At 43.1% G+C, this 26,304-nt stretch overlaps 1 protein-coding gene across 2 annotated transcripts in view; it reads left to right on the plus strand.

Annotated features, from left to right (window-relative positions):
- Window positions 1–26,304, plus strand: part of LOC129814838 (rho GTPase-activating protein 15-like) — a 67,702-nt gene that overhangs the window by 30,503 nt on the left and 10,895 nt on the right. Inside the window, exons 6-17 of one of the 2 annotated variants that reach the window (XM_055867914.1) lie at window positions 7,652–7,711; window positions 7,938–8,060; window positions 8,245–8,334; window positions 20,294–20,353; window positions 21,794–21,928; window positions 22,983–23,084; window positions 23,316–23,377; window positions 23,487–23,574; window positions 23,922–24,017; window positions 24,535–24,633; window positions 24,746–24,863; window positions 24,998–25,117. In XM_055867914.1, coding sequence (XP_055723889.1) covers window positions 7,652–7,711; window positions 7,938–8,060; window positions 8,245–8,334; window positions 20,294–20,353; window positions 21,794–21,928; window positions 22,983–23,084; window positions 23,316–23,377; window positions 23,487–23,574; window positions 23,922–24,017; window positions 24,535–24,633; window positions 24,746–24,863; window positions 24,998–25,117 — 1,153 coding nt within the window. The remainder of the gene's footprint in view (window positions 1–7,651; window positions 7,712–7,937; window positions 8,061–8,244; window positions 8,335–20,293; window positions 20,354–21,793; window positions 21,929–22,982; window positions 23,085–23,315; window positions 23,378–23,486; window positions 23,575–23,921; window positions 24,018–24,534; window positions 24,634–24,745; window positions 24,864–24,997; window positions 25,118–26,304) is intronic. The other variant, XM_055867913.1, reaches the window with a different exon arrangement.

Genomic DNA, 26,304 nt, shown 5'->3' on the forward strand with positions numbered 1-26,304 from the left:
AGGAGAGTCTTCTGGTCCTTGCTTTCACCTGCAACCAGTCAGACAGGTTCTGGAGGGTATAGGGTTTTGGCTACTCCATGTCCTATAATAGTTTTCAATCAACCCATCATGGCAGTTTACCCAGCAACCAGTCTACATGTGAACCACACTTGAGCTCAGCATCCTGGTAACCTTCCAATGTCCGCAGCATGCGGACAGAGCGAATGGATGGAGAGAGCGAATGGATGGAGAGAGCAAATTCTTGGAAGGCTGTGTCATCTCCTACCCTCACATGTAACACATTGAGGATGTTGCCAATATCACTCTGCATAAGCTGATGGGGCTGTCCATACTTGGCATTCAGGGCATTGAGAGCTGAGGTGTATGGCCTGGTGTTGTACATGTATGAATTTGCCCGTTCCTGTGCTCTTTCTGTGCTCTCGGCACTTCAAACTATTCTTTTCTGAGATTAGGTTATGTAGGGGTAAAAGTCATTGTCTCTCAGATGGGCTGGGGGCTGTTTCCCCCTCATGCTCTTTCCAACCAAAACAGGCTCCTCTTCAGGCCTAGCTCCTGCTGGATGTGCGCTTGCTGCACTTGGCTGTGAAGACAGGGAAGGTTCCACTTGCTTGCATCTCACATATGCCGGGCCCAGCTCTGGAGGAGTCAGGCTGAGGGTTGCCATTGAGGGTGAGATCCCCATCCGTGGGAACACCTACAGTAAATCCGGCTCGACGGACCACTTGTTATGGCACTAAACTAAAAGACAAAGAAACTCAGGTATTTCACTTTTTTTTTTATTGAACCTTTGTTTAATTAGGCAAGTCAGTTAAGAACAAATTCTTATTTATAATGACAGCCTACCCCGGCCAAACCCTAACCCGGACGACGACGACGCTGGGCCAATTGTGCGCCGCCCCGTGGGACTCCCAATCATGGCCAGTTGTGATACAAAACGGAGTTTAAATGTAGTTGGCTAAGGTGTATGTAAACTTCCGCCTTCAACTGTATGTGTAGTTGGATTTATTCCTCCACTGTGTGACTGTTGTATTTTGTTGCCACGGCCTTATTGTATATCATGGTGGCGTATGAACGAATGGGTTATAGAGCAAACAATGCAATTATCACAACATGGGTTGTAATATGGCTTTTTTACTGGCTTGGCTTCCTCAGTAATTTTACCCACACACCGCTACTGATTACAGATCAGTCTGAGAGTTTTTTTTGACAGTATTTCAATCTGAAGAAAGAATGGTTTGAATTGACTGAAATGCATCAGAAACGTATTGGGAAGTTCAGAAGATAATGGTGTATGATCTTCTGTGTAGAAAAGTACATTATCTTCTTATGGCTGCAGCCCGAGGCCGCCCACAATATGACAACAGCCAGCTCAAGTGCAGGGCGCGAAATTCAAAATATATATTTTTTAAATATTTAACTTTCACACATTAACAAGTCCAATACAGCAAATGAAAGGTACACATCTTGTGAATCCAGCCAACATGTCCGATTTTTAAAATGTTTTACAGCGAAAACAGCACGTATATTTATGTTAGCTCACCACCAAATACAAAAAAGGACAGACATTTTTCACAGTACAGGTAGCATGCACAAAGCCAACCTAACTAACCAAGAACCAACCAAACTAACCAAGAAACAACTTCATCAGATGACAGTCTTACAACATGTTATACAATAAATCTATGTTTTGTTCGAAAAATGTGCATATTTCAGGTATAAATCATAGTTTACATTGCAGCTACAATCAGAAATTGCACCGAAAGCAGCCATAATAATTACAGACACCAACGTCAAATACCTAATTACTCATCATAAAACATTTCTGAAAAATACATAGTGTACAGCAAATGAAAGACAGGCATCTTGTGATTCCAGCCAATATTTCCGATTTATTAAGTGTTTTACAGCGAAAACACAATATAGCGTTATATTAGCTTACCACAATAGCCAGAAACACATGCCATTTCCCAGTAGCAAAAGGTTAGCGATCGTAACAAACCAGTAAAAGATATATAATTTTTGACTAACCTTGATTTTCTTCATCAGATGACAGTCCTATAACATCAGGTTATACATACACTTATGTTTTGTTAGAAAATGTGCATATTTAGAGCTGAAATCAATGGTTATACATTGTGCTAACTTAGCTACTTTTTCCCACAACGCCCGGATATTTTTCTGACACTTTTTCTGACACACATATTCTGACCAAATAGCTATTCATAAACATAACAAAAAAATACATGTTGTATAGGAAATGATAGATACATTAGTTCTTAATGAAATCGCAGTGTTAGAATTCTAAAAAATAACTTCATTACGACATCCAGCTTCGGTATAGCTAGAGTACCCCAAAGTTGGGCGCCCACGACTAGTTCACATGTACGACAGATATATGAAATAGCATCATAAAATGTTTCTTACTTTTGCTGATCTTTCATCAGAATGTTGGACAAGGGGTCCTTTGTCAAGAGCAATCGTTGTTTGGATTTAGAACGGCCACTTTCCCTCTCAATTTAGCAAGCACACTAGCCAAGTGGCACGAATCTCTCCATCGTCAACAAAGTCAGAGAACGGAACACGGCAAAACTCCCGAAAAAATTTCAATAATCTGATTAAACTATATTGAAAAAACATACTTTACGATGATATGGTCAAATGTATCAAATAAAATCAAAGCCGGAGATAGTAGTCGCCTATAACGGCAGCTAAACAGAAGGCAAATCCAAGTCCCTCTTACAGTGTGAAAGTATTCACCCCCCTTGGCATTTTTCCTATTTTCTTGCCTTTACAACCTGGAATTAAAATTGATTTTTTGGGGGGGTTGTATCATTTGATTTACACAACATGCCTACCACTTTGAAGATGCAAAATATTTTTCTTTGTGAAACAAACAAGAAATAAGACAAAACACCTGAAAAATTGAGCGTGCATAACTATTCACCCCTCCAAAGTCAATACTTTGTAGAGCCACTGTTTGCAACAAGTACAGCTGCAAGTCTCTTGTGATATGTCTCTGTAAGCTTGGCACATCTAGCCCCTGGGATTTTTGTCCATTCTTCAAGGCAAAACTGCTCCAGCTCCTTCAAGTTGGATGGGTTCCTGCTGGTGTACAGCAATCTTTAAGTCATACCACAGATTCTCAATTGGATTGAGGTCTGGGCTTTGACTAGGCCATTCCAAGACATTTAAATGTTTCCCGTTAAACCACTCAAGTGTTGCTTTAGCAGTATGCTTAGGGTCATTTTCCTGCTGGAAGGTGAACCTTTGTCTCAGTCTCAAATCTCTGGAAGACTGAAACAGGTTTCCCTGAAGAATTTACCTGTATTTAGCACCATCCATCATTCCTTCAATTCTGACCAGTTTCCCAGTCCCTGCCGATGAAAAACATCCCCACATTATGATGCTGCCGCCACCATGCTTCACTGTGGGAATGGTGTTCTCGGGGTGATGAGAGGTGTTGGGTTTGTGCCAGACATAGCGTTTTCCTTGATGGCCAAAAAGCTCAATTTTAGTCTCATCTGACCAGAGTACCTCCTTCCATATGTTTGGGGAGTCTCCCATATGCCTTTTGGCAAACACCAAATGTGTTTGCTTATTTTTTTCTTTCAGCAATGTTTTTTTTCTGGCCACTCTTCCATAAAGCTCAGCTCTGTGGAGTGTATGGCTATGGACAGATACTCCAATCTCCACTGTGGCGCTTTGCAGCTCCTTCAGGGTTATCTTTGGTCTCTTTGTTGCCTCTCTGATTAATGCCCTCCTTGCCTGGTCCATGTGTTTTGGTGGGCGGCCCTCTCTTGGCAGGTTTGTTGTGGTGCCATATTTTTTCAATTTTTTAATAATGGATTTAAATGGTGCTCCGTAGGATGTTCAAAGTTTCTGATATTTTTTTTATAACCCAACCCTGCTCTGTACTTCTCCACAACTTTGTCCCTGACCTGCTTGGAGAGCTCCTTGGTCTTCATGGTGCCACTTGCTTGGTGGTACCCCTTAGTGGTGTTGCAGATTCTGGCCCTTCAGAACAGGTGTGTGTATATATACTGAGATCAAATCAAATCAAATTCCTTGTGAGAGATCATGTGACACATAGAGTGCCCACAGGTGGACTTTATATAATTAATTATGTGACTTCTGAAGGTAATTGGTTGCACCACATCTTATTTTGTGTATGTCCATTACATGAAATCCAAATAAAATCAATTTAAATTACAGGTTATAATGCAACAAAATAAGAAAAACGCCAATACCTTTGCAAGGCACTGTACAGTATGCATATCTTCCTGGCATTTTACATCATTTATGCAGCAGCATACAATACATTTTTGGACTCACTGTCACGATCGTGTGGAGGATTGACGGACCAAAACGCAGCTTTAGGAAAATAAGCCATCTCCTTTTTATTAACGAAAAAGGCAAACGAAACAAAAACACTTAAACACTAAACAAAACAAGAAAACGATCGTGAAGCTAAACAACGATGTGCACACACTGGCTACAAACGTATCACATAGACAACTACTCACAACAAATGAAAGCCTATGGCTACCCTAAATAAGGCTCCCAATCAGAGACAACCGAAATCAGCTGTCTCTAATTGGGAACTCATTCAGGTAACCATAGACTCTCCTAGACAACTAAACATACATAGACAACGCTAGACACATGTACTCAACACAAACCCATATACTACACCCAACAACCCCTTTACCATAGAAACACCCAAAACCAACAAAACACAAACATTCCCCATGTCACACCCTGACCTAACTAAAATAATAAAGAAAACAAAGAATACTAAGGCCAGGGCGTGACACTCACCTTGTTGTGCTGTGCTCTCTTGAACAGGAAGGTGGCGCGGCTGTCCTTCGTGGGCAAATTTTGTCATCAAACTTTGTCATCAAAGTCTGAAATTCTCTGGCGAGCATCTGCCTAGCCAAGCGCTAAAATAGAACTTGTTTGTATTTGTGACGCTCGATGCGCAGCAAATCCTGCCTCTCCCATCTCCTCATTGGTTTTTAGGAGCATGTACCCACGTGGGTGATTGAAAGATGAACTGAGGTCCACACTCCATCCTAGTTGGTTGTGGTAATGTACCTTAAAGTTGGTAGCCAACTGCCAAATAAAGTCCAAAAAAGAAGAAGAAGCCTGAAGGAGGTAGAGATTACTAGAAACAAACTCGGTTTACCGTTTTATCTGTGGATTAATTGTTGGGGTAGAGGACCTTGTGCATTTCAGTTAAAATAACAACCCAATGTTTATATCCCAAGACAGATCAGCTAGCATCAGCAAGCTAACTAGCTAAATTGCCATAAATGTTTAATGCTTTTCGACCTGTCCCCAAATTAATATAGTTGGTTCAGAGTTTGTTTTGATATTTCAACCTGCATGTCCTGATCGTGTCTGATGTGGGGGGACAAAATCAACATGTGTGTGATGGTGCGTGCGGTCTGGTCAGCATGATAGACTTGGACGGTGATGTGTGTCCCCATGAGTGACAAAATACTGAGCCAATCATGGCGCAACACTCCATATTTTCTGCTGGCTTGCCCCACCACCACAGAAAGCACTGAGCTAGGCTGAAACACCTGCATTTTGGAGCTGCCTTACTCAAGAAAACAAAAAAGAGACCATGTTTGTATGCGGCTTTATTAACTCAATGATATATATATTATTTACATTGTTTCCAAACTGACATGTGACATGTGACATGTAGTAATGCCTAAATAACATGCAAAACAGGAAAGCCCCCCTAAAAAAATGTGACAAGCATTCCCCCCTAAAAAATGTGGGGCTCAAAACATGAATGACGGGTAACCATTGGTGCCTGGTCTTGTCCATTCTGTTCTAATGAGTCCTCTACGGCTTGTGGGAATTGTAGAGGGAAACAGACACATAATGTACTTGTTCCTGAGTCTTATCTTTAAGTGATGTGGTCATAATATTTTGTAGCTTAAAACTTCTATGGGATAGGGGGCGGTATTTAGACGTCCGGATGAAAAGCATGCCCAATGTAAACATACTGTTACTCAGGCCCAGAAGCTAGGATATGCATATAATTGGTAGATTTGGATAAAAAACACTCTAAAGTTTATAAAACTGGTAAAATAATGTCTGTGAGTATAACGGAACTGATATGGCAGGTGAAACCCCGAGGAAAAACCATCCCAAAAAAAAGAACTTCATCCTACCACTGATTTCAATGGCTGGCACTTTTATAATAAGGCGAAATCGTGCCCGATTGCAGTGCCTAGGGCTTCCACTAGATGTCAAGAGTCTTTAGAAAGAGTTTCAGGCTGATTTTTGGAACAATTAGCCAGAAATTGTAGTTTTTCTAGGTGGCTCACATTTTGGCTGTAGTGTTTCCAAGCGCGTTCTTTGGTATTTTTCTCCGGTAAAGACAATAACGATTCTCAGTCTTAAATTTGATTGTTTATTTGCGTATTAGGGTACCTATTGTTTGATTATAAATGTTGATTGACTTGTTTGGATGAGTTTATTGGTAACGTTTGGGATTCATTTTGTATGCATTTTGAAGGAGGGAAACCGAATGGATTATTGACTGAAAAACTGAGTTTTTATGGATATTTTATGGATATAAAGAAGGACTTTATCGAACAAAATCTTCAAAGGTAAGGCATATATTATATTGCTATTTCTGACTTTCTTGTCGCAACTCCCTGGTTGAAAATGATTTGTTATGCATTTGTGTGCTGGGCGCTGTCCTCGGATAATCGTATGGTTTGCTTTCGCCGTAAAGCCTTTTTGAAATCTGACACAGCGGCTGGATTAACAACAAGTTTAGCTTTATTTTGATGTGTTGCACTTGTGATTTCATGAAAGTTTAATATTTATAGTAATTTAATTTCAATTTGGCGCTCTGGAAATTGTCGAAATGGGACACTAGCGTCCCACTGATCCGCAAGATTAAACGGTTGAAAAGATAGAGACACATCTGTAGGAAGAAAACTGAACCTGCTCTGTTTATTATAACTGCGTTTAGAGGCTACTGACATAACCCCAGTCTTCAAACCCCCCTAGTTTAGGAAACAGTGTTGTATCTATAGGTTGCACAGGTCACTCAGCCCCAGCTGTCATTAGTAGAAAGACTATAGTTGTGTAACACGGGGTGTAAAGCTGCATTGTATTTTTTTATTCATTTTACCAGGCAAGTCAGTTAAGAACAAATTCTTATTTTCAATGACGGCCTAGGAACAGTGGGTTAACCGTCTTGTTCAGGAGCAGAACAACATGTTTTTAACTTGTCAGCTCGGGGATTCGATCTTGCAATTTTTCAGTTACTAGTCCAACGCTCTAACCGCTAGGCTACCTGCAACCCCAGGTAGCCTAGCCTCATCATCACTACAGCGTCATCATCACTATAGCCTCAACATCACTATCGCTTCATCATCACTGTAGCCTCAACATCACTATCGCTTCATCATCACTATAGCTTTCATGGAAAGATGATTTTCCGTATGATGTTCCTTACTTCTCAATCTATTTCAGTGCAATAGATGGCTTCCTATATCCTACGTTACACGATGTACCCGTTCACCAGAGTTAGTAGACATTGGTGACCTTGAGGTTTTCCATAAGCCACGTTTTCATGTTGATGTGGACGGGTTCTCCTCTCTACTCTGCCCTACATCAGGTAAAGAGGCGGAGCCAAGCAGAACCCCCCAGTCCTGCCCCTGGTCAGCGACCACTACAGGTGATTTTTGTTTGTTTATTTCACCAATTGATTCTGATGGAGGCCAAAAACATAATGTTTTTTCAAAATCTAAAATAATCTAACTAGTATGTTTTTAGGTTTGAGTGAGAGTTCCTTTCAAACCGTTTCTTTTTTTAAAATCACATAGCCAACAACGTGCCTACATGATATCATAGAGGATGACACACACAAAAGTAATACACTTATTTCCATTGTGGCTCTGCAGGTGCTGGACCTATGGGAGCAGTACTCGGACCCCACCACAGGGCGATTCTTCTATGCAAACACTGTTACCAAGGAGAGGTCTTGGAAACCCCCCCGCAGAGCCCGCGAACGCACCCCCAGCCGGGTAACAGACATAATAGAACGTAGGGTCTTATGTTAATAAGAACGGCCCACTTATTGTTAAACAGTACTATTTTTGGGATAATAGAGTCTACCTATCAACACTGATGTTAGTATTGCAAGCGATGGAAAAATGGTGGGACAGATGTACATTGAAACTAACACCTATACTCTCTCCCCTGCTATAGGCTAGTCCGATGCAGCCACAGACATTTGCACAGGACACCAACAACCTGTCATTACCCATCCCAGGCACAGGAAATGGCAACATGCACAGGGTAGGCCCACCTACAGGCTCTGTTTCCTGTCACACGGTATCTGTCCTAATGTCTATACAAATGGTTACAATTTCAACCGTATGTATGGCACGCACAGGGTAATGATCTTCATTTGATTTCTTGTGGCCTATAGCAGTATGCCTGAAGACAACCGAGAGGCTTCAGAGGAGAAGTGGTGTACTGTATCACTGAGGATGTGTTATCTTGTCACATAGCTCTGTTATCATCACAGAATCAGAGCACCACTGTATCAATACGTAGAGTTGTACTTTTGACTGGCTTAACGCCACTCTACCCTATTTCCTGCTAGAGTATCCTAGCTACACACACAAGATTTCGTTATCACAGGATCATTACACAGATAAATATCTCCATATATAGATGTACAGCTGGCTAAGTTAGTGTCACTCAACCCTACCGCAGTATCATTACATAGACATACAGAGCATTAACATTAACACCTGCTCTGTCCATGACATCGACTGACCAGGTGAATCAAATCAAATCAAATTGTATTTGTCACATTTGTCACATTTCACCTTACAGTGAAATGCTTACTTACAAGCCCTTAACCAACCATGCAGTTTTAAGACAAAATAAGTGTTGAGGAAGAAATAGATAAGTAAAAAATAAAAGTAACAAATAATTAAAGAGCAGCAGTAAAATAACAATAGCGAGGCTGTGTACAAGGGATACCGGTACAGAGTCAATGTGCGGGGGCACCGGTTAGTCAAGGTAGGTGAACGATATGATCCCTTATTGATGTCACTTGTTATTCTATTTCTATGAAAGTCACTCTACCATACTTCCCGGTCGCCAGTGTAGGCCGTCTCGTCTCAGACAACATTGCTCAGAAGCAGAGAAACAGAATAGGGGTGCTGATCTAGGATCCGTTTTTCCTTTTGAGATCATAATGAAAAACATCCTAGATCAGCACTCCTACTCTGAGCCTTTTTGAATGTAGCACCATCTAGGGCTCAGAGACAGAATTACACCTCATGTTCCAGATTAGTGTTAGAGAGACTAAAATAAAAAAAGGGATTATTAACTAGTAACTTGTGATTTAGATACGTTCATCGAAAACCCGCAGTTCTCTTTCTCTGCATGCGGGGGCAGTCAAGTCATTTGGACCAGTGGGGCCATATTTGTCCATATTCTTTAGGCTACCCGTTTAACTCTATCCATTGTCACATAATGAAAGGTGTGAAACCGCATAATAGGCTTCCGTTTGTGTTTCCCTGGCTGAGCTGATGAGGGCCTTCAGAGGACATCGTTTCTAGCGATCCTAAGGTCAGTTCAATCGAGGCCTGGGGTGGTCTAGCAATTAGAACATCTGCCTTCAGCATGCACATATAGGCCTATCGTGTCAGTGTGGGTTTGATTCTGGCCCATGCCCTTCTGGCAAAAAATAACTAAATCCCCCCCCCCCGATTGCCTTGATTTAGTTGTACATTTCAAAAATGGCCAGTCCCAGATAGGTGCAGTCAAATGTGTTGTGTTACAGGTCAGCCATCGTAGTACGGCAGCCCTGGAGCAAATTAGGTTTAAGTGCCTTGCTCAAGGGCACATAGACAGATTGTTCACCTTGTCGACTTGGGTATTCAAACCAGAGACCTTTCGGTTACTCGCGCCAACTCTCTAACCGCAAGGCTTCCTGATGACTTTCATCCCGATCTAGATAAGAAATGACCATTACAGACACTTTTATATTAAAGAAAGTTGTATTTAATGGATAACGTAAATAGCAAACAAATAAAATTGGAACAGTATGCCACACCAACAATAGTTTCCATTCATACAAAGTGTCGGTTTAAATTGCCACAGTGGATTTGCTGTGGTAAATGAGGAATGCTTGTCAAATAGATCAATTGTTCTTAGTCTGTTCAAAAAGGACTAAGTTGTTCCGATGATAATACCAACCAGAGGGCGAACATACACGGTATATACAAAAGTATGTGGACACCCCTTCAAATGAGTGGATTCTGCTATTTCAGCCACACACCTTTCCTGTTTAGCATGACAATGCCCTCGTGCACAAAGCAAGGTCCATACAGAAATGTTTGTCGGGATCGATTTGGAAGAACTTGACTGGCCTGCACAGAGCCCTGACCTCAACTCCATCGAACACCTTTGGGCTGAATTGGAACGCCGTCTGGGAGCCAGGCACATAATGAAAGGTGTGAAAAACAATAATAGGCGAGTGTTTGTGTTACCTGGCTATTGTTGCTTTCTGTGCATGTTCTTTTAATCAATTTAGCCTACCTTGTATTATTTATAATCATATGTTATGTCGGACGTGCGCTAACAATCTAATTGTTATTTGTCCAATGATTTATTATTTCTTTAAAGTATTTTTTAAGGATTAGGGGCAGTCCCACTCTTTTCGTAATTGTTTTGCTTTTATTGAAGAGATAGAAAAGTATTGGAAAAACAGGCAAGATAGGGGAGGGTTAACCAAAGGGCAGTGGCCCGGATTCAAACCTTTGCCTACTCCACTAGCTGTAACCGCTCGAACACACGGGCACTGAGGCCACCAATAATTAATTATGCCTGTTGCTTGCATTGAATACATAAGAAAACAACTTTTTTTTTTTTATTTTTATTTTTTTAAAGATTTGAATATCGAAACAAATATTTTGAATCGCCACTAGGGAGCAGCTGGAAGCGGTGTTTGTATACATTGCACACACCTTACCTACATTCCACTTTATGTAAGGGCTGATCGAAATTGACACACACAATGAACATATATATATATATATATATATTTAAAGAAATGTGAAAAAGTTGACATGGCCATCGGCCCATGTTATTCTAATCTATAATGAGCCATTGGCTGATCAGTGCAGAAAACCCTTCTAGATCAGTGGGCAACGGACGGCACGGTTTTCTCACAGGATGAGCTGAGGTCACGCACACTTGCGTTCAAAGTCAAACGGGACATCAGCAAAGAGACCTGCTCCGACTGTCATCTCTTAGACAGCCATGATCATGGATTGTAAAAAAAAAAAATGAAAAGGATTCCTATAAACATAGAACTAGCACATTCTACATTGTCACCTTACTCAAAATGTTATATTTTTGAGGCTGCTAAAACCATGATTTGGTCAACAGTAAAGTGCATTATCCTTATGATTCCTGTAATGAAAGGTTCTGCCCCTTTGCCTCTTACGCTGTGATGAGCAAGCCACTCTCCTCTACCCCCAAGCACTCAAGAGAAAAATACATGCTGAGCGTATAACATTTCAAAATGTAATTGTGGGAAAAACACAGAGTTGGAAGCTTCGTTCCCTTCCCCCTGTCAAAAAGAAAAGAGGAGGGTCTCAGCTTTCTGTAGGTACCATTTTTATTTCTCATCTCGCAATATTCAGCTTAATACCAACTATTTTACAACCAAGATATGATATGGCTTTGAGATATGGAAATGCACACCAGCCATTGCAAGGGCATAGGCCTATAGGTCTCATAGGTAGTAGCCTACGACTGCATTTTTTTTTTAGGACATTACATTTACTGTTGGATGAATACCTGGCTACTAGCAGTGGGTAGCCTATTACATTTAGAGATAGTAATTTAGTTAATGTGTTGAGTTTCCACTTCCTCAGGTGTTGACCACAAATTAAATAGCCTATGATATTAGTTAGCGCACATAAGATGTATGTAATTCAGATCGATTGAACAAAACAAAACAAAAATAATTCTGGAGTCCTATTGTCACGATCGTCATGTGGAAGAGAGGACCAAGGCGCAGCGTGATACGAATACATCTTCCTTTTTATTGAGAGAAGATGAACACGAACACAAAACACTTTCACAAACTAACAAAAACAACCGTGAAGCTACAAAACGAAAGTGCAGACACAAGCTACTAACGTTTAGACATAGACAATTACCCACAACCTACCTAATGCCTATGGCTGCCTTAAATATGGCTCCCAATCAGAGACAACGATAGACAGCTGTCTCTGATTGAGAACCACTCAGGCAACCATAGACTTACATAAACACCTACACTGAACACAACCCCATAAACTCTACCAAAACCCCTAGACACTACAAACACCCTCGACTAGACAAAAACACACAAACATCCCCCATGTCACACCCTGACCTAACTAAAATAATAAAGAAAACAAAGATAACTAAGGCCAGGGCGTGATACCTATTTGAACAGTAAAATATAGCAACAACAGTCATGAATTTTGGATGGACAATTATTGACTATCACTGGATTAGGTTGCACATCAAAATAACTTGAGTGATGGATTCCTGCTTGGACGTGTCAGATGAAACCAGGTATTTCTTGAAGACCCCAGTTGCCTATTTATTACATTTCTTAATAAAGCATCATGAATGACTTCATAAAATGATTACTCATGGGTTGATGCCACCAACTGTAAAAGTTAATGGCACCAGTGAAAAATGTAAGTCTGGACTCCTGTAGTAACCAGGTGTCGATTCAGAGGAACACATATGACAGACACTAATTTGCGATATAGCCCAAGTCGTTAGTTTGGCTTTTATAACGTATAAGGCTTAAGCAGACAGGACAGGACAGGACAGGACAGGACAGGACAGGACAGGACAGGACAGGACAGGACAGGACAGGACAGGACAGGACAGGACAGACAGACAGACAGACAGACAGACAGACAGACAGACAGACAGACAGACAGACAGACAGACAGACAGACAGACAGACAGACAGACAGAGAACAAGTAGAAGCACAGAGTGACAGCAGAGAAGATGCTGAGATAGATAGACAGCACAAGAGGCACAGTTATAGTGGTGAGTTGTGTATCTTCAGTGGGGTTTTTACACATTGTATTTGTTTTAAATACGAGCTGGTTAAAAAAAGAGGAGAACCACCATGTCTCACCAGTCATTGGTACAGAAAGGGTTTAGAAACGCTTTTTCTCTTTTGTCAATGTTATGTATCAGCACTACTACCTGTGTCTAAGTTGGGTGTGTGTGTATAGCTGGTTGCCTGCCAGGGGCAGGCGGGGTGTGAGGGGGGTGTGAGCTGCACAGTGACATGGGCTGGTGTGGATAAAATTCCACGGTGGAATTCTTGTCCCAGTCCGCGCCTGAGGCTACGTGCAGGCTACAGCGTCTTGTGTGAATTCTTATGTGGATTATGATAAATTGACGTATTTTGTAGGGGGTAGATGTATTTTTCGTTGGGCAAAATCAGGGCAATTGTTTTATTGTATGTTGAAGGAAAACAATAGGTTTCCTCAGTGCTTGTGTGTCCATCGGTTACAGTCCCTGACTCCGGCACACATATGCCAGCGTCGGCATGGGTTCATATCAGGCCCCCTGCCATTTGACTCATGGATGATCTTCTTTTTTTGACGCATTAATTCTGCATGCCTAAAGGGTTAAAACAGAAACAACTCAAAAATGAACAGTTTACCCATTCATTCAGAGTAGTTAAGGTTAGGGCTATGGTTTGGGCAAGGCTTAAAGTAAAATAAAAAATTACATGCCTATGTATCATCAGTATTCATAGTGTCCTTTAGTGCTTGCTAGAGCATTGTGAGCTGCCGCAGGGCAGTGGTCTTCTGCTCTGAGCCTCCTGAGTTCTCGCCCAGTACTGGGCGATATGACCAGCCTGTGTCTACATTAGGCCCACAAGTTAATTTAATTCATATTTCAATGTTTTCAAGAAGTTAAACGAATAGTTATAACGACACCCAGATGCAGACGGTTTGAGTCTCTGATATTTATTGAAAAACAAGGGGCTGGCAAGAGGCAGGTCCAGGACAGGCAGAAGTTCATAAACCAGGTCAGAGTCCAGAAGGTACAGGGCGGCGGGCAGGCTCGAGGTCAGGGCAGGCTGATTGGTCAGAACCGGAAGGACCAGAAGAAACAGAGACTAGGAAAAACAGGAGCACGGAAAAGCACGCTGGTTGACTTGACATGACAAGACTAACTGGCAACAGACAGACAGAAGACACCGGTATAAATACACAGGGCATAACGGGAACAAGTGGGAGACACCTGGTGGGCGGTGTGGACAAGCACAAGACAGGTGAAACAGACCAGGTGGTGACAATAGTCTTATCATTTTTACATCAAAGAAAAGTGTCTCAGCTCAATGAAATCGTCTTCGGATAGGCTCAAATGCATAAACATCCTGTCGGCTTTACGAAATGAAATATTAAAGCCGCACAATGCAGGCTTTCAATCCACACCAAAAGACCAAAAAACTATATTGACAAATTAGACATAGCTATAAAACGTGGACGAGCATCCACACTGGAGGAAAATGTATCGTTCTACAGTGGGACCTACATCTGTCAATCAACTGATGGCACAAATCAGCTCATCAACTCAGCCAGGGAAACACAAACAGTAGGCTATTATCGGTTTTCACACCGTGCATTATGTGACAACGGATCAATCAATAAAATGTATTTTATAACGTCCTTTTTACATCAGCCGCTGTCACAAAGTGCTATACAGAAACCCAGCCTAAAACTCCAAACAGCAAGCAATGCAGATGTATTAGCATGGTGGCTAGGAAAAACTCCCTAGATACAGTAGGATAGGCTAACGGGTAGCCTACAGAATGTATTGTAATATAATAAAATAACAAGGGGCCTATTGCAACCATCGGTGGCACTAGATTATCGCAATACATGCAAAATGTACCCGCACAGCTAATCTTAATAACAACCATAATTGGTCACCTCTAACCGGAACAACTTAGTCCTTTTTGAACAGACTAAGGGGGATTTATCTATTCGACAAGCATTCCATAGCCTACAATATAAATAAAGTATTTCATCGTTTACCACGGCAAATCTACTGTGCCAATTTACCCAACAATTTGTATGAATGGAAAGTGATGTTGGTGTAGCCTATTTTTATTATTTTACATGATCCAAAAGCGTCTGGTATGGTCATTTCTCATCAAAATATACCTGAACTGTCCATGTTTGAAATGTGTAAATACATCTTGTCAATCGGGGGCATTTAGATATTTGTGCCAGAAAGGCGTGGGCCGGAATCCAACTTATGCCGACAAAGTAGGCCTTTATGTGCGCTGAAGGCAGCAGCCCAAACTGTTAACCACCCCAGGCCACCATTGAACTCAATTTTGACCTAAGCATACACTTGACATTGTCGGAGCCCTAGTGTACACCAATATCTATCTTATGTTATTAAGCTACAGTTGAAGTCAGAAGTTTACCTACACCTGGTTTGGAGTCATTAAAACTCGGTTTTTCAACCACTCCACAAATGTATTATTAACAAACTATAGTTTTGGCAAGTCGGTTAGGACATCTACTTTGTGCATGACTGTAACGCTCGTCTGAAGAGGTAGACCAAGGTGCAGCGTGGTAAGTGTTCATGATTCTTTAGTTGCTCAGAACACCAAACAAAAACAATGAAAAAGAATAACAAACGTCACGTTCTGCAGGCTTCACAGAGCTAACAAAAAACAAGATCCCTCAACATAGGTGGGAAAAAAAGGCTACCTAAGTATGATTCCCAATCAGAGACAACGATAGACAGCTGCCTCTGATTAGGAACCACACTCGGGCAAAAATGAAGAAATACAAAACATAGAATGCCCACCCCACATCACACCCTGACCTAACTAAATAGAGAAATAAAACGGCTCTAAGGTCAGGGTGTGACAGTACCCCCCCCATCTACCCTTGGCGGCAGCTCCGGTTCGGGACGTAGCCCCCGCTGCGCCTCTGGCTCCCCCCACATTGGTGGAGCCTCTGGTGCGGGGACCCTCGTCGCCGGCCACCGGATTGGGGACCCTCACCGCAGGCCCAGGACTGGGGACCCTCGCCGCAGGCCCCGGACTGGGGACACTCGCCGCAGGCCCGGGACTGGGCACAGTCGCCGGAGGCTCCAGACTGGGGACCGTCGCTGCAGGCTCCGGACTGGGGACCCTCGTAGCAGGCCCCGGACTGGGGACCGTCGCTGGAGGCTCCGGACTGGGGACCGTCGCTGGAGGCTCCGGACTGACCCGTGGAGCAGGCACAGGATGAACCGGGCTGTGGGGGAGCACTGGAGATCTGGTGCTTATCCTTGGCACCGCTCTTCCAGGCTGAATGCCCACTTTAGCACGGCACCTCCAGAGCGCAGGCACAGGTCGAACCGGGCTGTGGGGGAGCACTGGATATCTGGTGCTTAGAACTTGCACTGCTCCTCGTGTCTGAATGCCCACTTTAGCCCGGAGACACAGTGCGCAGAGCAGGCGCAGGATACCCTGGGCCGAAACGGCGCCCTGGAGACCAAAATCGCTGAGCTGACCCAATCCGCCCTGGCTGGATGCCCAATCTAGAGTGGAACTTGCGGAGAGCTGGCTCCGAGCACACCGGGCTGTGCACGCACACTGGAGAAACACCATGCACTTTACCGCATAACACGGTGCCTGCCCGGTCACCTACTCCCCGCGTTAAGCACGGGGAGTTGGCACAGGTCTATTACCTGATTCCGCCAATCGCCCCGTGTGCCCCCCCCCCCAAAAACATTGTGCCAAATCCTTGTATCCTCGCCGTTCCGCTTTTGCTGCTTCCATCTCCTCCTTAGGACGGCGATATTCTCCAGCCTGCGCCCAGGGTCCCTTGCCTTCCAGTATCTCCTCCCATGTCCACTCTTCCAGAAAACACTGCTTGGTCTTTTTGTGGTGGGATCTTCTGTAACGCTCGTCTGAAGAAGTAGACCAAAGTGCAGCGTGGTGCAGCGTGATAAGTTTTCATGATTCTTTAATTACTCAGAACACCAAACAAAAAAAACAAAAAAATAACAAACGTCACATTCTGCAGGCTTCACAGAACTAACAAAAACAAGATCCCACAACATAGGTGGGGAAAAAAGTATGATTCCCAATTAGAGACAACGATAGACAGCTGCCTCTGATTGGGAACCACACTCGGCCAAAAACAAAGAAATACAAAGCATAGAATGCCCACCCCACATCACACCCTGACCTAACTAAATAGAGAAATAAAACGGTTCTCTAAGGTCAGCGCATGACAATGACAGAAGTCATTTTACAAACGATTGTTTACAGACAGATTATTTCACTTATATTTAACTGTATCACAATTCCAGTGGATCAGAAGTTTACATACACTAAGTTGACTGTGCCTTTAAACAGCTTGGAAAATTCCAGAAAATTATGTCATGGCTTTAGAAGCTTCTGATAGGCTAATTGACATAATTTGAGTCATTTGGAGTTGTACCTGTGAATGTATTTCATGGCCTACCTTCAAACTAAGTGCCTCTTTGCTTGACATCACGGGAAAGGAAAAGAAATCAGCCAAGACCTCAGAAAAAAAATTGTAGACTTCCACAAGTCTGGTTCATCCTTAGGAGCAATTTACAAACGCCTGAAGGTACCACGTTCATCTGTAAAAACAACAGTACGCAAGTATAAACACCATGGGACTGTGCAGCCATCATACTGCTCAGGAAGGAGATGCGTTCTGTCTCCTAGAGATGAACGTACTTTGGTGCAAAAAGTGCAAATCAATCCCAGAACAACAGCAAAGGACCTTGTGAAGATGCTGGAGGAAACAGGTCCAAAAGTATCTATATCCACAGTAAAACGAGTCCTATATCGACATAACCTGAAAGGCCGCTCAGCAAGAAAGAAGCCACTGCTCCAAAACCTCCATAAAAAAGCCAGACTACGGTTTGCAACTGCACATGGAGACAAAAGATCGTACTTTTTGGAGAAAGGTCCTCTGGTCTGATAAAACAAAAATATAACTATTTGACCATGATGACCACCGTTATGTTTGGAGGAAAAAGGGGGAGGCTTGCAAGCAGAAGAACACAATCCCAAACGTGAAGCACGGGGTTGGCAGCATCATGTTGTGGGGGTGCTTTGCTGCAGGAGGGACTGGTGCATTTCACAACATTAATGGCATCAGGAGTTAGGAAGAATATGTGGATATATTGAAGCAACATCTTCAGACATCTGTCAGGATGTTAAAGCTTGGTCGTAAATGGGTCTTCCAAATGGACAATGACCGCAAGCATACTTCCAAAGTTGTGACAAAATGGCTTAAGGACAACAAAGTCAAGGTATTGGAGTGGCCATCACAAAGCCCTAACCTCAAATGTGCCGGCAGACTGAAAAAGTGTGTGCGCGCAAGGAGTTTTACAAACCTGACTCAGATACACCAGCTCTGTCAGGAGGAATGGGCCAAAATTCACCCAACTTATTGTGGGAAGCTTGTGGAAGGCTACCCGAAACATTTGACCCAAGTCAAACAATTTAAAGGCAATGCTTCCAAATACCAATTGAGTGTATGTAAACTTCTGACCCACTGGGAATGTGATGAAAGAAATAAAAGCTGAAATAAATCATTCTCTCTACTATTATTCTGACATTTCACAGTCTTAAAATAAGGTGGTGATCCTAACTGACCTAAGACAGGGCATTTTTACTAGGATTAAATGTCAGGAATTGTGATAAACTGAGTTTAAATGTATTTGGCTAAGGTGTATGTAAACTTCCGACTTCAACTGTATATAAAACGGTTGTTGATGTGTATGGCTGGATTTCAAGTACACGTTTGTACATTTGAATGTTGCAGTAATAGGACCTAGGTCTAGCGTTTTAGCGAGCGAGAGAGACAATTATTTTGATAGCGTGCCTTGATGCCGGTGACTTGATTCCTCCCGAATGGAGAGAAAGATAACTGATATTTTTCAGGGACTCATGAGTCTCATTTGAATTCCCTGGTGCAGCAGGAAAATTCTCTGCGACAAAAGAGTGATCGGGTTAAGATCCGACATCTGCAGGGGTTGTACAGTGTAACAATGAGCCATTACAATAGTTGTTACACTGTACTTACAGGAATAACCACAGAGTATTGTAAGGTGAAGTTGTGTCTGGGCCTCATTTAACTTCAACCCCAACTGACCTATATTGCTAGTGTCACCATGGTAACTATGAAGATAAGACCATTCAAGGAACTCAATTCCAGGAGCTAAAATAAGTCTCTGTGCTGTTTTAACTGTTAGTGTGATAAATCGTTGATATGATAATGTCTCTCTCTTAGTCTGGCACATGGCTTCCTGGTTGTGCAGAGTGGGAGCGATTGTAGATGCTGATAGTGTTAGCTTCCTTATAGAAAGGGGAAGTTTGGTGAGAGAGAGAAGGGCATAAGGGCAGAAGTGGTTTAGGTTTGTATTTACTTTGTTCAAGATATAAAAAAGTGTGTATCAGAAAGCTACTACAACCGACTGACAGTGGGGGGGGACTAACTCTCAAATGGATTAACAAGGAAACACTTCATATCAGTTTTGTTTTAATCTGGACTTTCATCTGATCGAGGTCGACAAGCTGAACAACAGTGTGTCTGTAAGTTAAGAGTCGTAACCCCCCCTACATTTGTGTGTGAGATTGGAAAAACAGCACTACTGTTATGTGTCATCAGTTAGCGTATAGGCTCATGCTAGTGCTGTCATCTTCGCGGTTGGTAGATAAATGACCATTATGACTGTACCTGCATGTGTGTGTGTGTGTATGTCCCGGGTTTTATGACAGCATGGCAGGTCAGCAGAACGCTAGGTTGAAACGGTGACAATGCGCCCTGTGCTTTCACTATTACTGAACTGTGGTGCGGTAAGGAGAGCACCCAGTCACGCAGGCTCATTAGAAGTGTTTCAACTGTCAGTCGTTGGCGTGAGCGTTGTGCGTGTGTGTGTATGCTTGCAAGCTACTGTTCAATCTGCATCCTGTTTCTCATAATCAGGATGAGTGGTGAAATATGACGTGCTGGCAAGTCAACTGACATGTTTGGAAAAGAAAAGTGTGAATTCATGCATTTAAGCGTTGCTTAATGCGTCGGAAATTATAGGCCAGTGTTGGTTTCAATATGCCTGTGTAGTGAAAGCAAAAGATACACGGACTGTAAGGCAATAGATCAATAAAGATTTTTTCTTCTTCTTCTTCTTCTTCTTATCATCCAGCTATCTCCAGACTTCCTCTTCACTGGCCAGAAGCCTGACAGTGGCTGGGAGCTAGAACAGGTGAGATTGGATTGAACTTGAATTTACAGATGATTACAGGGGAAATAACTTCCTGTCATCGAACAAGGAACTCAGAGTACAGTTGATGTGTAAAACAACAATACCTACGGCATTCAAACGAATTCCCCTATTGGGGCTATCTGATGCAAGCAGTCTTACTTCGTTATCCTCTTCGTACCTTCTGGCACCTAAGGCAGTGAGTGGCAAGACCTCTCCAATTCTAATGATCAGATGTTCAGGAATTGAAGCTAAAGATGGGGCCATGGTGCCAAACAGGCTTTAGAATGTCCGAGGCATTCTTATGTGTTCAGACACTCTTTATAACACCAATCAAGAATCCAGTTCCACAATGTCATCTTGTGATGCCAGGTGATATGTCGCACTCCAGTGTTACTGCGACACGTTTGCCTCGCAGGGAGAATAGAGGCAGGTGCCTTGTTTGCCTGGACCCTTATATAGCAGATCTGGCTCCAAAACAAATCCTCAACCACTCAGCATGGAAAGATGGCACACATCAAGACGGGTGTTTGTTTTTCATCTCTATGGCACAATCCGGTTGTTCTGGTCAACAGTATTGCACCGTATAGAAAATAGGGAGCCATTTTGGGACAGACACTGCTTATGTCGTGAGGTTGTGATTTGTGTGTCGGGCCGTGAGTTGTGTGCCATAGGCAGTGGCAGCAGCCTCCTGTCTCTCAGCCCATGTGTGAAGTGGAGTGAAACAAAGCTGATCAAAACAGAACTGGGCCAATGAAAACCTCTAAACCGCTCCACAGTTAGTTTACCATCTGGCTCAGTGTCAACAGAGAATAACAGAGCATTAAGGGACTTCACTGTTCTGGGCCAGTGACCCCTGGGTTGTGTGTCGGGGCGTGGCACTGTGTGTGTGTGTGTGTGTGTGTGTGTGTGTGTGTGTGTGTGTGTGTGTGTGTGTGTGTGTGTGTGTGTGTGTGTGTGTGTGTGTGTGTGTGTGTGTGTGTGTGTGTGTGTGTGTGTGTGCGAGCGACTCTGCCAAACATTTAACATTTTAGTCATTTAGCAGACGCTTTTCTCCAGACCGACTTACAGGAGCAATTAAGGTTAAGTGCCTTGCTCAAGGGCACATCGGCAGATTTTTTGCCTAGTTGGTTCGGGAATTCGAACCAGTGACCTTTCACTGGTCCAACACTCTTAACTGCGAAACTACCTGCTGCCAAACTCACTATGAGAAGGGTCCACATCAAATGGCTTTAAGCAGGTTCTGGATAGCAAAAGATAGTCTGTAAATCAAACACAACGAATATACACACAGTACACTTGGGAGTGTATCACAGTTTTGGGAGTCTTCTTTTCTTGCTGATGCCGTGCCTAACCCAGTACTGTAGGTCTCCATTTTCTTTTGTCTGATACGCACACACAGAGTGAATAACTTGTCTTCCCCTCTGTGTTGGTGTCCTGTAGAGTATGCAGCGAGCAGTATCCTCAGACACCATCAGTTCAACAGCCTTCAGTACGGGAGACAAGGAGGCCCTACTGCGTCATGAGACAGAGCAGCTCAGCCACTCACGATCCATGATACTGCTTGAAAACGTCAAGGTACTGTACAGGCACGCTCAGAGGCAGGCAGGCGGGCAAACACACACACACACGCACGCACGCACGCACACACACACACACACACACACACACACACACACACACACACACACACACACACACACACACACACACACACACACACACACACACACACACACACACACACACACACACGAATAAGCATACATACAGAAAAACACAGGCGCACAGAGGGGCATCATGCACCTCAAAAATCTGAGGGGCCACTAAGTATGTGTGGATGGTTTTGGGTTGGCCCGGAGCGGGATATGCCCCTGGTCCATAAGGAGGAGAATTTTGCACTTCAAACACTTCGAACACCTGAAACAGCTTTTTTCCTGCAATCTAGATCCATTATCATTATGCTTAATTCTATGTAATAAAAATAAAATGTGGGTAAAATAATGAAAGTAATGTGAGTCTTATTCAGTACATTTAGTTATTGCTTGGTTTTTTAAAGTCTACCAACCTTGCCAGCAGACATGCAAGTTAAGATAGTTAGACAAGCTAGCTACTTGACAGCCTGAAATGTCTTCTTGGTAGCTAGTTATGAGGTTGGGAGATAAGGAACCCATCTGGGCTAGCTAAAGCCAACTTCATACATTTGCTAGGTAGCTAGTAGTTTAACAGAGAAACAACAACAACAACAATAACACATTTAAATTACATGATTTATTTATTTTTTAAAGGACAAATCTGAGGGGGCATGTGCCCCTTTGCCCCCTAAGGGCATGATGCCTCTGGGTGCACAGCAGTAGAGGCTGCTGAGGGGTGGAGCCCTCATATTAATGCCTGGAACGGAGTAAATGGAATGGCATCAAACATATGGAAATCATGTGTTTGACGTATTTGATACCCTTCCACTTACTCCACTCCATTACCACGCGCCCGTCCTCCCCAATTAAGGTGCCATCAACCTCCTGTGGTGCACACGTACTCAAACGAATGCACACAAGCAAGCAGAAACATGCATACACACACGTACAGACACTATATCTGTCTAGATGTAACAGTCTGTATGTGTCGTTCCTAGCTGGGCCTGCAGTGCAGAGACTGCTCCTATCCTGTGACCAGTGTGGTGGTGGAGCCTCCCTCTCCAGCCAGCTCTCCAGACAGCAACGGCAGCTCCACACCAGTGAGAATCACATCTTCCACCTTCCTCCTCCACGTCTCTTCTCCACTGTCCCTGTTGTGCCCTGTCACCAAAGGCCACCTGCCTCACCCACTGCTACTGCCCCCACTATCTCATGCCCCACTCTACCCTCCTCCCCCCACCCAATGTCCCCGTGTCTCCACTGACCCGAATGTTCTCACTACTAGTTAGCTATCACTCTAATGCCACTCTCCCCATCTCGCCCATCCCCAGGAGCTGGAGAAGGCAGGTCTGCTGAATAAGACCAAGATAGCAGAGGGAGGCAGGAAGCTGAGGTGAGACAGGCTCATCTTGGAGGGATTGATGTTAATACTACATATAAGATGGAGTTTTTCCTCAGTCCCAGGAGTTTTTCCTGACCATGTGCCTCGGTGTATGTTTTAGGAAAAACTGGAATCCATCCTGGGTGGTTCTGGTTGGGAATAGTCTGGTTTTCTTCAAGGATCCCAAATCTCAGACCCCCTCCAGCTGGGTAAGACCGTGTTATCCACCTTGAAACACATAAAACCCACAAATGTTTTATAACATGATAACTGCAGTTAACAATGTATTAGTCTCTCATGACCGATTGTTAATACACCGTCACTGTCTTGTGAAAACCTTGTAGCAACATTTTGGCCCAACATTGAAAGCAGTCAGTCCCCGCAATGTGTATTTAATGACTCTAGTACCAAGAAAATGTATTAAAAATAGCTTCTGAAGTTTCATAATCATCCAACAGAGACAAAAAAATGAGTAGCTGGTCAGCTGCGGTTCTGGGTTCCCAGATTAAAAGTATATCACTCATAATAATGATTGTGTGTGTGTGTTTCTTTCCAGAAACCAGGGAACAGTTGTCCAGAGAGCAGTGTAGACCTAAGAGGAGCTCAGCTACAGTGGGCCAACAATCTGTCAAGCAAGAAGAACGTCTTCAAGGTCCGGGACACACCAGGAGGGAGGGATAGAGTGGATTAGGAAGGGAGGGAGTCACTAGCCTAGCATATCCCCATTCCTCTACCTTTCACAATGTCCCTCGAACCACCGTTTTCTTGTTTGGATATCATTTAAATGACATTTTTAAGACACTTTTTTTCACCCTGTATTTTGGGGAAGTCAAATGTGGATATTTTAGTCCTACTGAAATGTTTCTGTGAGAAAAAAAAAAACGTTATTTCCTCCTCTTGAGAGGAAGTTGTGTATGTGTTGTAGCTGTGTGCGCCAGAGTTAGAGCCAATTCAATTTCAACTCAGTCAACTCAATATGCCTTAAAAATTCAACTTTAAGAATTGAAAATCACCGTTCGTTCTCACTGCAATTTAAATTCATTTCCCGAATTGACTGAATGGAAATACCATTTTTGGGAGTTGTAGCATACACTACAAGAAGTACTACACTGCCTAGGAAGTAGTGTTTGATTTGGGACTAACCCATGGTATTTTTCTGTGTGTGGTAGCTGAGGACGGTGACAGGGAATGAGTTCCTACTGCAGTCAGAGACAGATTCACTGATTAGAGAGTGGTTCAACACCATCCAGAGTGTAATCGACCGGCTGGTGAGTCTCACTTTGTGTGTGTGTGTTTGTGTGAGTCGGGGGGGGGTCCTTTATTACGATCAAAAACCAAAGACATCTGGCACCAGTTGAAATTCTCTTCTCTGCTGTGTAGAACCGTGAGAATCCTCTGGAGAATGTCCTAATGTACTCTCTGAGGAAGGCGGGCAGTGTGGAGATGTTGGACCAGAGTGGAGACGAGGAGGACGGTCGAGGGGGATGTAAAGCATCACGTGAGTCTCTCCTCCATCCACTGCTCCAAGGATGCTGTTCTTGTGCTTCCTCTGGTGGTGCACTCCCTCCTCGCTTTCTCTTGTTCTCCCCCTCTCTCCCCTTTCTCTCATTCTTTCCCTCCCTCCTGCTGCAGTGCCTCGTTCTGCTTCCAACCTGGAGAACACAGAGAGGAAGCGTGTTCGGAGCAGACTGAAGAAACTCATCCTGAAGAGACCTCCACTACAGATCCTACAGGAGAAAGGACTCATCAAGGGTAAGACCCTCTCTCTCTCTCTCTCTCTCTCTCTGACTGAGATCACTTAGAGAATGAGATCACTTAGGGGTAAATCCTAAACGACCACACATCACGCCGAATGTTGATCTGCCGTTCATTCAGCATGCTTCAAAAATGTGATTTCCTGTGTTTAAAAAAAAAATATATATAGTACCAGTCAAAAGTTTAGACACACCTACTCATTCAAGGGTTTTTATTTACTTTTACTATTTTCTACATTGTAGAATAATAGTGAAGACATTACAACTATGAAATAACACATATGGAATCATGTAGTAACCAAAAAAGTGTTCAAGAAATCAAAATATAGTTTATATGGGAGATTCTTCAAAGTAGCCACCCTTTGCCTTGATGACAGCTTTGCACACTCTTGGAATTCTCTCAACCAGCTTCATGAGGAAGTCACCTGGAATGTATTTCAATTAACAGGTGTGCCTTGTTAAAACTTAATTTGTGGAATTTCTTAATGCATTTGAGCCAACCAGTTGTGTTGTGACAAGGTATGGGTGGTATATAGAAGATAGCCCTAATTGGTAAAAGACCAAGTCCATATTATGGCATGAACAGCTCAAATAAGCAAAAAGAAATGACAGTCCATCATTACTTCAAGACATAAAGGTCAGTCAATACGGAACATTTCAAGAACTTTGAAAGTTTCTGCTAATGCAATCGCGAAAACCATCAAGTGTTATGATCAAACTGGCTCTCATGAGGGCCACCACAGGAAAGGAAGACCCAGAGTTACCTCTGCTGCAGAGGATAATTTCATTTGAGTTAACTGGATGGTGTTGAACCAACTGCACCTCAGATTGCAGCCCAAATAAATGCTTCACAGTTCAAGTAACAGACACATCTCAACATCAACTGTTCAGAGGACACTGCGTGAATCAGGCCTTCATGGTCGAATTGCTGCACAGAAACCACTACTAAAGGACACCAATAATGAGAAGAGACTTGCTTGGGCCAAGAAACACAAGAAATTGACATTATACCCATAGAAATTTGTCCTTTGGTCTGATGAGTCCAAATGTGCAATTTTTGGGGGTACAGGTTAGTCGAGGTAATTTGTAAAATGCATAGATAATAAACAGCGAGTTGCTGAAGTGTAAAACCAAAGGGGAGGCGGGGTTAATGTAAATGGGGCTGCAGTTACATTACATGGGGTG

This window comes from Salvelinus fontinalis, chromosome 18 (assembly GCF_029448725.1).
Source record: "Salvelinus fontinalis isolate EN_2023a chromosome 18, ASM2944872v1, whole genome shotgun sequence".
In the NCBI taxonomy this organism is placed as follows: Eukaryota; Metazoa; Chordata; class Actinopteri; order Salmoniformes; family Salmonidae; genus Salvelinus; species Salvelinus fontinalis.